Below are 13,678 nucleotides of genomic sequence, written 5' to 3' on the forward strand. Positions count from 1 at the left end.
CTAACTGAAAAATGTAAACTGTGCAGAGCATACCAGGAACTGTAACTGTGTAAAGAGGTCACTGTGATTGTGGCTTTGTACCAAGCCATTGTCTAAAAATGATATAAAAACCCCATACTCCCTTAGATCGGGGCTCTCAGCCTCTGCCTGATCTTCAGGTATGTTGCAGAGCCCAAGCATGCTGGAACAATAAAGCCTGTGCTGTTGAAGAAAGAGCTGCCTTGGTGTCATTCCTCTGCGCCTCCCTAGGTTGAGGTCTTCTCGACCCTAACACATCAACCATCGACCCCTCCCCAACCCATTTCCCTCCATAATCCCACAGTGTGCAGGAATGCCTTCACTCTGAGAGTTCTGTCATGACCCATCGCCATGGTGACCTGATGACACGCACCCATCCTTCCGTTTCAACTGCCACTGTTAGCTGAGCCCCTTGCAGTTTGGTGAACAGGTGTAAAGGTCCCCACGATGCGAAATCTCAACTTCTGTTTTATGGGTATGTGCCTATCAATTTTCTGAATTCTCTTCTCTCAGATTGGCTGTCTCACTTTTACAGAGACTGGGTTCTTCTCTTCGGGTTTTCCTTTTCACTCTCTGATTTCTCCTCCTGGTGCGATCCCTGTATTTGTTAGTTTTTCTGTGTTATTTCAGTGTGATTTCTTGGTGAAGCTGTCTTCCTTAAATAGCTTCTATGTTCAAAAAAACGTACTATTTCTGAATGCCAATTTCAGACACAGTCATACAGTGAACACATACAGGTCACACGCCACTCTGTTGTCCCTGGATCAAGAGAACCTTGGTGTGACCCAGGCCACACATTTGAGGCAGAGGAATTGCCGGTCACTTCTTCTCAATGGAGATGACAAAATCAGAGAGGAACAGTCAGCATTCAAAATGCAGCTGTTTTTAGAAGGAGAGACACTGGAAGATATCGGGGTGTTTTCATGGGTTGATGTGGAGGGTTTCGTGGGCCATCTGCATGATGCTTGGGAGTGGATGGAAATGGACTGTGACACCGGGTGGGTGGAAAGAACACTTGGCAGCTGAACAATGGACTGTCTGTTGGTCTCAAAGATACTGCTGGGCTGGGTTCACAAGATCCAGCCTATGGAGGGAGGCAGGAGACTGTAGGTTTAATAGACAGTCTCCTAAACCTACAGTCTCCAGAAGAGATCAAGAGACCTGCGAGTAGACACAGGATGTTGGGGGGGAATGAGAGAATAGGGAGGAAATCACTCTAGCCAGGGTACCCTCACTTCCATCCAGGCTCCTCAGAACAGTCCTCGCATCAAGAGTAGTCCATTCAGCATCATACATCTCCTTCCTTAAACCAACCATTCCTAGCCCAGATGGCCACCTCCATGTTAACTCTTACCATGCGCTGCTCCTCAGGATTGGCAAGCTGGAGGCAAGTGAATTCTTGGCAGGGTCATGGTATGATAGTTGGGAGTGGAATGATCTGGAGTTTGAATCAGCTTGGGAGCCAAGCAGAACACCAGTAGCAGTGGGGATCCACTGGCCTTCAGGAAGGCCATAGGTGACAGTGCTGACCTTGCAAACAGGTGGGGGAACATGGCCAACGCTACACATTCCTGGTTCTTCACTAGGGCTCCATTTGGAAGAAACTTTCATTTTTTTACGTCAGGGCCCCAAACACAGAGGTGACTGAGGATTGAGTCTGGTCTGATGGCACTCAGTCTCCCCTAAAGAAACACTGGCAAAGGGAAATTTGAGATTGTGAGGGCAGCTCTTGGTTCAGGAGTTCAGAGTGTTTTCTCAGGGGCACTGGGTGGTTTCCAGGGGCTTGGGGATCTCTATCCACAGGGAAAAAACAGCATTCCTGTCCCAAATCCATCCCTCAACATGGTGGCAACTCTCGACAGTCCCTTTACCACACTATATGTCAGTGCCTTCCACTGTGAAATGGGGCTTCCAGCCTGTTTCCACTCCCATTGGTGCTGCTGTGGGGAGGACAGGAGAAAGGGACAAGGATTCTCTGTTGGCTGTAAAGCATCATTCTCATGTGAAGGATAAAGAGGGGACTTCCATCCTCCCATGCAGTGGAGCCATCCCAAGTCCCATGTCTGGATTCACCCACAGCCAGCCGTCTAGCTGATTCCCTAGGCCGTATGTTCCTCAACACCTACAGAGCAACTGGGAAGCATCCCGTTCTTTCCTATGTCCCAGGGGCTCCTTGTGGTAAATTAGTTGGGATACCCTGACGGCACACTAACGTTTAGGCCGGAGGACAGGGAAACCGGGCACAGAGGGCTCTCAAGGATGCTCTTGGGTAGGTGTGGCTGCTCAATGGCATGTAAACCCAGGCCATCAGGCATGATGACTGTGCTCTGCTGCATTTCTGTAATGTCTATGCTAAATACAAGCAGTTGCCCACAGAACCTGTGGTGTGGAAGGGGGCGGAATTCAGAGCACAGCACATGGTGACATCTTCCTAAGTCCCACCTGGAGGGAGCAATGCCTGCTGGGCAGCTGGTGAGTATGGGGAGGAGATGGTTGGGTTAGAAGTAAAGAATGGCGAATCCCAGGTGCCTGAGTGGCTCAGTGGGTTAAAGCCTCTGCCTTCGGCTCGGGTCATGATCTCAGGGTCCTGGGATCAAGGCTCATATCGGGCTCTCTGCTCAGCAGGGAGCCTGCTTCCTCCCCTCTCTGCCTGCCCCTCTGCCTACTTGTGATCTCTATCTGTCAAATAAATAAATAAAAATCTTTAAAAAAAATGCAAATCCCCCTATGGTCTTCTGACAACAAGATGCCAACACTGCTCTCTATTTCTGTGTCACCCAGCAATCTCTGTGGAGCATCCCCCTGAGAATGTGGAGGCACCCACAACCATGCCAGCCCCTCCACAGCCACCTAAGAGCAACGTCCGGTTCTTCCTCCAGGATCAGGTCTACCCCATCAGGGACACCCAGGAAGGTACCTTGGATATTGACTCATTACGTTGATTGGAGACACATTTTTCTACTCAGTAACACAGACATAACCAAAGCTTTCAAAACGCTGAGACACAATTTCCTATGATTTCACTGGTAGCAGTTTCCCTCTATGCCATCCGTCACCATTAAATCCAGAAGTCAAGATGGAATTCTGATTCAAACTGGATCCAAGGGACACAGGATAAAAGTGTCTACTAGCTGAAAGGATGGATCTTAGGTCTTTTTGGAACACAGGACCATGTTTCTCTCCAGGAAACATGGTTCTTAGATGTGTAGGAAGGAAGAGACTATATTTTCCACCAGTAACACTGAACATAACAATGGAACAGAATACAAAGGTTTTGCTATCCCCCCCATCCACTTCCGTCCATTAGCCACATCTTACATGAGTGTGCTAGGTACCTTCAAAGGAACAAAATGACCTCACATTTGGGGAACTAAAGTACCAGTACATTCCATGTGTTTACCATTCTACAAATTGGGCAAATGCATTCTGTGATGTCTTCTCCTTCTGGAAACAGAAATATGTGCACGAATGTCTAAGACAGCTGGGTTCCCAATAGCCATAGACAGGCACAGCACCCAAATCCATCATGGGAGGAAAGGACACATTAAATGTCATACATATGCATCATGGAGTGCTATTAAGGCATAAGAAGAAACAAAACTTTCCAATATTTTAGGAAATAGATGGGCCTTGGAAACCTAACATACATTTTGAGAGCATGCACACAAGGAAAGAGGTACATTACACGATCCCAGGCTTTGAGGACACTAGGGTAGGGACATTCGTAGACCCAGAAAATGGAAAGTACAGTGCAGGGAGGAAAGGGGGAGGGCCGGTCATGTTGTCATGGGTACAGAGGTTCCATGAGATAGGATGGCAAAGTTTTTCACGTAGATGGCAGTTCTGTCTATAAAGCATCAGGCATGTGAGCAGTGTCACTGAACATACACGTACTAACAAATACAACTGTCAATATTACTTAGATTCCATTACCAAAAAAAAACAAAAAAACAAAAACCTACTCCAAGGCAATAGAGAACTGATAAGGTCACAGCAGAGATGCAGGGAAGACAGCTGAACTGGCTCCATGACCAGGGGAAGAAGTGGCAACCTGGCTTGGCTACACAGTGGGCAGGAGGGTTCTGGGGACTATGCCCTGAAACCCAGTGTGCCTTCAGTGTTTCCCAGATTTACCCTGATGCTCAGGTCAAAACCCACTTATCACCCCCCCATTTGAAAGCCAAGGACCCATTTCCCTTTTCCATCCTTCTCCCCTTCTCTGTGTTTCTATGTACACCAAGGACGTTGGCCCAGCAGCAAGTCAGGCCTTGCTTGGTCACTCTCACATCCATTCACTCTGGCCCCCCATACACATAAAGCAGAGTTAACTCCAGAGTCATTCCTGAGTAGTGAAGCCAATGTCCTGACAGCTCTTCTGTGTTCTTGTAGATCCTGTAGAGGGCCAGTCCAATGAACTTCTTAGGGACTCGACAGAGGAAGGTGCCCCAACTCTCTCTGAGGTAAGCTCGCCTCTCTTTCTCAGAGACTGAAATGTCCCTTCCTTGATTTCTTCCATCAATGGAGGATGAAAATTTGGCACTTTACCTCCCAGGGGAAAGGGGCAGCTGTCTCCCCTCGTGGAGGAATGCTGGGTCCAACCTCTCACAGACAGTGGACCCAAAAACGGTGATGACACAGGACAGCCTCAGTTACAATCTCAATGGGATCAAACAACTTCTTCAGCAGAAAAGGTTTCTTCTTGAAAAATAATGTTCTATATGTTGGTCAGAATAGACTTCAGAGATCTGCCAAGAAAAGCTCCAAAATCGTTCCAAGTGTCCTCTTTAACGGGTTGGGGGACATGGGCTCAGCCACGGGACCTCATCCAATTAACTGCCTGAAGTCCTCCCCAAACCAAAGAGCTGGCCCAACAGCGTACAGCCCAACAAGATCCCAATGCTGGGATCCTCACTGTGTTTTCTTTTTTCCCAATCACAGGTAGACGCTGGGAGGAATGACAGCTGTACATATTTAAGAGCATTGGGCTCTGGGAGGAAATCTAGAATACAAAGAAGCCTGCCCCCGATTCTGGGTTCCAACAAATAATGGGAGTTGGGAGATACTGACTGAGACTGTCCAATGAGGCATGCTCACCACGTTGTACAGGGCCTGGAAGAACTAGTACCTATGGAAGGGTGATTTGTGTGCATGTTGGATGAAGACCCTGTGTGTGTGGCTGCATGGTTGTGTGTCTGTCTATGTCTATGTGTTATGCTTGTGAACATAAATGTGTGCCTTTCTCAGGAGATCTTTCTCACATTTTCATCACATTCAAAGTGTCACCCTGACAAAACACTCTCATCACCCTGGCACACTTTATATACCCCTTCCCCTGCTCACCATACATGTACCTGGAGTATGTTTCTGTTTGCTTTTCTGAGATGGCCATGGCTCGGAGATGAATGATCCAAACCCTTGAACTCCTACTTGGAAAGCCAAGATTTGAGCTCAGGTTTCAATATGAAAGTTGCTCTGTGATACACACCTGTGTTAGTCCATCAGCCAGGGGGTCATTATGTACCATAGGTGCTAGTTAGCAAAGGGGCACCAGCATCTGTGCATACAGCCCAAAACCTAGATTCTATGAAGGTTCCCGAAAAGACTCATCATGACACAGTGGCTTCCAAGGTCACAGAAACTGGGGCAAGTATAGAAGCCCATGTTAAAGATTACAGCCTGGTCCCTGGACTCAAGGGCACAGAGAAAAGCCACATCCTCGTGCTCAAGCCCATAATGCTGGAAAGTGTGTGGACCCATGGATGACAGAATAAGGCAGCATTAGTCATAGCCAGTCTCAATGTGTACACACGACCAATGGCAGAAAAGCATAACAGAGGGAATTTAGTGTACTTGATAAGATTTCTGTAAGCCTCGGGAAGGATCAAATTCTCTAAGCACACACACACACACCACTGGCAAATAGGAAATCAAGGTCAAGCTTGGTTGGAAGCTTTGGACCCAACACTCCCAGGGCAAATCTCCTGCCAAAACTGGCCTACAGAGTGTCATCACACACTCCAAGAGTCCTTTGTGTAAGGAACTTCCCACTGGTCAGAACACCTGGGAGGGTTTAAACAGCCACTGTCTTCATCAGAAACATACACATGTAACAGCTCAATAATAGTGGAAGGAATATATAAAACTCATCAACGGTGCCAGCTGTTTATGTAAGCTACGATGTCAGTTTTCTCCAGCACTGTACATGGGATTTTCTGAAGACAAATGATGAGTGAAGCAAACCACTAGGCTTCTTTTCTGAGGGTTGAATTCAGCCTGGCAAGCAAAGCTGCTTTTTATGCCGTGCAAAGTCTTAGAGACGTGATGCATATACTCATAGTATATGGGGATCTTGGGCCCAGAACTGTTGTCCAAAGAAGCAGCGTGTGACACCTTAGGGGCACGTCAGTCAGGAGAGGTTATGAGACTTGGTCCTCACACAGAAGCCAGGTTAAGATTCACATCTGACTATTTGACTTTGATCAGGCTTGTTTTAGCTAGAAAGACAAAAGCCTTTTCATCTCCTTCCTGCTTTTCTCGCATCCCTTCCTCTCTGCACTGAGGAGAAGGTCCAGCAGCAGTGAGGTCTGTACCTCCTATGCACACACACACACACACACACACACACATACACACTCGCCGCCTGTCTTCATCCATCTAAACTCCCAACCTACTTCCTGAGCAGCCATACGAGTCCTCACAGTACCTCTGTATCCTCCTAGATCCCCCCGAGGACCTGATGGAAGAGCTACCCATTTTGAGGGCAGAGCAATTAACACCAACTCTCCCTCAGGTAAACCCATTTTTCTTCAAGATTTTATTTATTTGAAAGAGAAAAACACAGAGTCAGACAGACAGAGCATGATAGTGCAAGCAGGGGGAGTAGCAGAGGGAGAGGAAGAAGCAGCCTCCTTTTTTGAGCAGGGTGCCCAATGTGGGTCTCCATTCCAGGACCCTAGGATCAGGTCCTGATGTGGAGGCAGAAGCTTCAATATCTGTGCCACTCGGTCCCCTCAGTAAAGTCATTTTGTGCTTCTGAGGGACAACCAGTGTTTGATTTCTCTTTCCATGAATATCTGAGCATGTACATACCAGACGGGAGAGACAATTTCCTTGGTGGTGAGAGCCTACAGTGAGTTTATATCAGTAAGGGACACCATATTTAGAGGGGCACTGAGAAAACACCACCACCATTCCTTAAGCAATGGTCATGAGCATTTTCCACCAGGTCATTCTGTCTATGGAAAATAGCTTTGATTTGATTTTCTGAAAAATAAAATAAAATAAACTTGGGAGATTTGACATTCCAAGCCGGAGCCTTTTCTGGAGGTCATTTTCTCCTTCTCTGGATCATAAACTCAATGACTGCATCGCATATGGCTTGCTTCTGACACCAAGAGCACATTGATGAGTGTACATGGTTTGCACAGGATGCTGGGATCCTCACTGGGTTTCCCTTTCTCCAACTACAGGAGGCAGCAACTGGAAATGGACCATGTACATATTCTCCCATCAGTCACTTTTGGGGGACATATCTAGCTGAAGAACAAGGTAGGGCTTTTTCTCCTCATTTGGTCTGGAGAGCTTCCTCCATTCTGAGTTCCTGCTCAGAACAGAGGCTGGGTCAGATTGAACAAATGGAGTGTCCTGTAGAAAACTAGGACCCTGTGCTACAGTCCCTGCAAACCAGTAGGTCATTCAGGTGGTGTACTTGGTGCGTCTGAGGGTTGGGGCTTGTTTTTGTGTGGGTCGATGCGATGGGACTGGGCCTTTGGGTGTGATGAGTGCGTGTGTTTCATCAGAAGACGTCTCCCACTTAATGGAGTTTAGGATATGGGTCAAAGTTTCAAAGCGAAACTTCCTTCATCCCCACTGCACACACCCACCTAGGACACCACATTCCTCACTGACCACAGATACACATGGAGGGTTGCTTAGGATTCCCTTTCCTCAAACAGGGATGGGGAGAAAGGAATGGGCACACATCTGTCCTGGCTGGAGACATTTCTCAGACAGGGTCAAAACACAAAAGAATCAGAACCTACTTTAGTCTACCAAAACATAATCACCAGCCTTAAAAAAATGCTCACATCTTGAATGCACAGAGAGAAGGCTCACTGGCAAATGGAAACTGCAAGGCAACTTAGCTTAGCACCCGATCAAATTTCCTGACAATCTGCTACCTGGCCAGGTTAGTGAGTACCCTTCTCTTGCCTGGCCTCTGCTATCTCATGAATTGCTGGTTCCTGATTGAGGATGGGTTGGGGGGGGGGGGCTCCTGGGAAACTGGGTCCCACTTACTCAAAGGACACACCCACATACCACAGGAAAGGAAGACTGGGGAGAATAAGCACTTTGAGGATGGAGACTTTTTTGGAATGCACAGATGTCAGGACATAGAAATCCTGTGTCTTTGGTTTTCTTGACCATGCATTTCTCAGGAACAAATAGAAACCTCTAGGGTACTTGTGCTTCCTTTGAATGCAACCCTGCCACAGTGTTCTTCTGAAGAAATGCAATCTCCTAGAAGAGGTGAGAGATAGGGAGGAGCCTCACAGGTTGATCCTGGCAAAGAAACAGTCTTGACAATGACCGCTACACGGTCGGTGGTTGGAGGAACTTGCCTGTCAGTACAACAGAGCATGCACATGAGTGTTTACCCTCCTTCGATTGAGGAGATCACCCTGATTCAATTCCCTGTAGCTAAAGTTCAGAGTCAATGTTTCTCTATCCATCCAGGCTCCTTGCACTGACCATTCTTGATGAAGCAGCAGCTTGCTCAGTCCATAACCATGTAACCCAACGTCTCCATACACTCCCATGTATGCTGGCCCCAAGCTAAACTCCATGAGCTCTTCCTTCTGAGCCCCACCAGTGGACTGAACATTCTGTGCATCTCTCCCTAGATTCGCTGGATGGACAGGCAAGTGAATATTCCACAGGAATGACAGAGGAAGACACCCCATTTTTTATCAGAGCAGTACATTAGCCTTTCTTTGTGGGAGACACAAAATTCTTCTGGCTTTTTTAAATCAAAGTCACATACAAAAATCTCAGAATGCACAATTTACAAGGTAGGGAAAAGTCTGATTAAGAGTCTGTTAACAAATGTTACCTAACCCCAAAGACATTGCAGGGAGGCGAGACAACTACAGCAGGATCATCTACCATCTGTAGGGCAGTGATCTTTGGTACAGGTAGCAGATATTTCTCCTTGCCACCTATTTTGTCCAGTGGGACCCAGAACGTGGAACCTGTAAGAAGACTGGTCCCATTTTGTTCCCTTTATACTTTGGGGCTCACAGGCCTCTAGCACACTTCCCTATCTTCCCCAGGAATGAGGGGTCCTCTGCACATTGCAAAATGGTGAAAGAGAACCTCAAACGTCAAATCTCCCCAGGGAACAAAAGAGTCATGCAAACAGGACAACGCATGATTTGATCATCATACTGTATTCTTTCCTGAAATCACATGTGTCCCAGCCTGAAGGGGAGGGTGATAAGTATTCTGTACTCTAGAGTTATACATTTGTTTGAAACAACCCGGAAAAGGGGAAAGGTGGGGCTTCCTCACCCATGATGAAACCACCCTGATTCCAGGTCCTGAGAGATTGATAATAAGGGTCATAGTAACAGAAGAGTATTTTCTGGGGAAAGACTCGTGGCCTCATGGCCCTGTCCCCGGAAACTATGCTGCTGTCTTTAGGTGGTGCAGGTTTGGGTGCAGGGCGTAAGTGTGCTTTTGAGATGGACTTATTTCACAGCTACTCCATTCCTTGTAGCTCCAATAGGAGACAGAGTTACTATTCACATCTCTGCTCCTCTTCAGGACCTTTCTTCCTCTATACAGGAAGGGCCAACTGCAGCTTAGTCCATACTGATTAACTACCCACCTCCACACACTTGTCCACACGTGCACACCAAGCAAAGCTCCCTGAGCCCCGTGGGTGACAGGACACTCTCTGTGTGTATATACCTAGATCTCTGGCTAGCCTGTGCAATCGCCTTGATGTGGACAGCACAGAAGGAGAGGCCGCATTTTTCACCAAGGTGGTAAATTAGCCTTTCTTCATGTGAGGTACAGCATCCTTTGATTCTCTTATACTTGAAATCAGATCCAAACACCTCAGCACGTACAATGTCCTTGGTGGGGAGATTATTGAGGGAGCGTCTGTTACCCATGTATACCCGATTCCAAAGACCCTGCAGGAAACAGCATGTTCTGTTACAGTCCACAGGGTAGTGAGCTTTTTCATGGACACTACTTACACTGCCTTGGCACCTGTTTTGTCCAATGGACCCAGGGCATGCAACCTCTAGGTACATTTCATATTACTGTCCTTGGCCTTGCCCATCACCAAGAGAAAAAAAGAACTGCACACAGGACAAGGCATGATTTGATGTCCATAATATTTTCTTTTCTGAAATCACAAGTGGCCTTGCTGGAACGGGAGAGTGGTAAGTATGCTGTATTCTAGAGTTACTCATTGGTTTGGAACAATCTGGACAATGGGCAAGGTGGGGCTTCATTGCAGGCTCCATCTTGAGAGCCACCTAGAATCCAGATCCTGCAACAAGGATACTAAAGGTCATGTTCCAGACCGTGAACCGAGGCCTCATGACCCTGCCCCCTGAAGCTACCATGCTGGTCTTAGTTGCTGTAGGAGTGGGTGCTGGGTAGGTGTGTTCACATGGGAACCCATGTGCTGTGATTCTCAGGGTTGGTTTTGTGTCATTTGGGTGAATGGTATGTTCTCATACGTGTCTGTTCCCTTCCACATGGCAATTAATGGTGTCCACTTTCTCAGGGAAGTTTCCCATCACCATCACGTCATGAAAGTCCATGCACATGAAAACTCTTCAACACCTACAATTTGAATAGGTGTTCATTTTCTTTTAAGATTTTATCTACTTATTTGATAGACAGAGATCACAAATAAGCAGAGAGGCAGGCAGAGAGAGAGGAAGGGTAGCAGGCTCCCTGCTGAGCAGAGAGCCTGAAGCGAGGCTCAATCCCAGGACATTAGTACCATGACCTGAACCGAAAGTGGAGGCTGAACCCACTGAGCCACCCAGGTGCACCTTTAATAGGTGTTCTTTCCTTGCAAATATACATCAATTCTCCTAAAAAACAGATCCCATTGCTAACTAGGAAGGGGGAAACTGTGCCTAAAAGACACAAGTCTGTCTTTTCCAATCCCTTTTACTGAGTCAGTGTCCACGGGTCTCTGATGTCATGGTACATCACGGGCATGAATGGTCACAGTACCTCTCTCTTGCCACTTCACTCACACACACGTCTCTGCATCAGAGGCCCCATGATGCATCTTCCCAACCTCATTGGAAGCACTGAGTTCTGGGGAAGACTCCTTCCTTCTGCAGGCAGCTTCTGGGGCAGCCTAATGCAACAGCCCATTCAACTAAGACCCTGAAAAAGGAGCAGTGGCCAGGAATAGATGGGGCAAATTCACTCCATGTTTCTCCGTGGAGATCTACCATTTCCCTGCAGATACTGTGTCTAAGAATTAAACTGGCCTTCTCCCATGGAAAATCACACACCCACCACTGGCCCTAGCTGGGGCTCTCTGAGGTAGGCCCAAAAGGTGTCCTATCAAAGGAGAAATGAGGTCATCTTCAGGGACTGAGCATCACTGTGGGGACCTGGGCACCCTCCATGCAGGAACAAGGGGTACTCTGTGCATTGCAAAGTGGTGAAAGAGAACCTCAAACCTCAACAGGTGTGACAGGACAATCACCACCCATTTCACTAGCCATCTGTCCATGCAAGAGGGGCTTGTTTTATTCAGAAGGTTTGGGCCAATAGACAAGTCAAGGGAGGTCCGTGCCTGGGAATGGAAACAGCTAAGTCAGGGTTTCAAGGTTCTTTGGCAGCAAACAAGTATTTCTCTTGGTGAGAAACACGTGTTTGAAAAGAATCTGATTTTCTCCGCATCCTCGCCAGCATCTGTCATTTCCTGACTTGTTGATTTTAGCCATTCTGAGTGGTGTGAGGTGATATCTCATTGTGGTTTTGATTTGTATTTCCCTGATGCCGAGTGATATGGAGCACTTTTTCATGTGTCTGTTGGCCATCTGGATGTCTTCTTTGCAGAAATGTCTGTTCATGTCTTCTGCCCATTTCTTGATTGGATTATTTGTTCTTTGGGTGTTGAGTTTGCTAAGTTCTTTATAGATTCTGGACACTAGTCCTTTATCTGATATGTCGTTTGCAAATATCTTCTCCCATTCTGTCAGTTGTCTTTTGATTTTGTTAACTGTTTCCTTTGCTGTGCAAAAGCTTTTGATCTTGATGAAATCCCAGTAGTTCATTTTTTCCCTTGCTTCCCTTGCCTTTTGCGTTGTTCCTAGGAAGATGTTGCTGCGGCAGAGGTCGAAGAGGTTGCTGCCCGTGTTCTCCTCAAGGATTTTGATGGATTCCTTTCGTACATTGAGGTCCTTCATCCATTTTGAGTCTATTTTTGTGTGTGGTGTAAGGAAATGGTCCAATTTCATTTTTCTGCATGTGGCTGTCCAATTTTCCCAGCACCATTTATTGAAAAGGCTGTCTTTTTTCCATTGGACATTCTTTCCTGCTTTGTCGAAGATTAGTTGACCATAGATTTGAGGGTCTATTTCTGGGCTCTCTATTCTGTTCCATTGATCTATGTGTCTGTTTTTGTGCCAGTACCATGCTGTCTTGATGATGACAGCTTTGTAATAGAGCTTGAAGTCCGGAATTGTGATGCCACCAACGTTGGCTTTCTTTTTCAATATCCCTTTGGCTATTCGAGGTCTTTTCTGGTTCCATATGAATTTTAGAATTATTTGTTCCATTTCTTTGAAAAAGATGGATGGTACTTTGATAGGAATTGCATTAAATGTGTAGATTGCTTTAGGTAGCATAGACATTTTCACAATATTTATTCTTCCAATCCAGGAGCATGGAACATTTTTCCATTTCTTTGTGTCTTCCTCAATTTCTTTCATGAGTACTTTATAGTTTTCTGAGTATAGATTCTGTGTCTCTTTGGTTAGGTTTATTCCTAGGTATCTTATGGTTTTGGATGCAATTGTAAATGGGATTGACTCCTTAATATCTCTTTCTTCTGTCTTGCTGTTGGTGTAGAGAAAGGGGAACCCTCCTACACTGTTGGTGGGAATGCAAGCTGGTGCAGCCACTCTGGAAAACAGCATGGAGGTTCCTCAAAATGTTGAAAATAGAACTGCCCTATGACCCAGCAATTGCACTATTGGGTATTTACCCTAAAGATACAAATGTAGTGATCCAAAGGGACACATGCACCCGAATGTTTATAGCAGCAATGTCCACAATAGCCAAACTATGGAAAGAACCTAGATGTCCATCAACAGATGAATGGATCAAGAAGATGTGGTATATATACACAATGGAATACTATGCAGCCATCAAAAGAAATGAAATCTTGCCATTTGCAACAACATGGATGGAACTAGAGCGTATCATGCTTAGCGAAATAAGTCAAGCAGAGAAAGACAACTATCATATGATCTCCCTGATATGAGGAAGTGGTGATGCAACATGGAGGCTTAAGTGGGTAGAAGAATAAATGAAACAAGATGGGATTGGGAGGGAGACAAACCATAAGTGACTCTTAATCTCACAAAACAAACTGAGGGTTTCTGGG

At 46.4% G+C, this 13,678-nt stretch overlaps 1 protein-coding gene across 1 annotated transcript in view; it reads left to right on the plus strand.

The window, feature by feature from the left end:
• LOC132027667 (uncharacterized) overlaps nt 1-13,678 on the plus strand; it is a 73,447-nt gene that overhangs the window by 8,089 nt on the left and 51,680 nt on the right. The window contains 2 exon segments of the mRNA XM_059416426.1: nt 127-158; nt 729-1,016. Of these exon segments, the coding sequence (XP_059272409.1) occupies nt 127-158; nt 729-1,016 (320 nt within the window).

This window comes from Mustela nigripes, chromosome 12, assembly GCF_022355385.1.
Source record: "Mustela nigripes isolate SB6536 chromosome 12, MUSNIG.SB6536, whole genome shotgun sequence".
In the NCBI taxonomy this organism is placed as follows: domain Eukaryota; kingdom Metazoa; phylum Chordata; class Mammalia; order Carnivora; family Mustelidae; genus Mustela; species Mustela nigripes.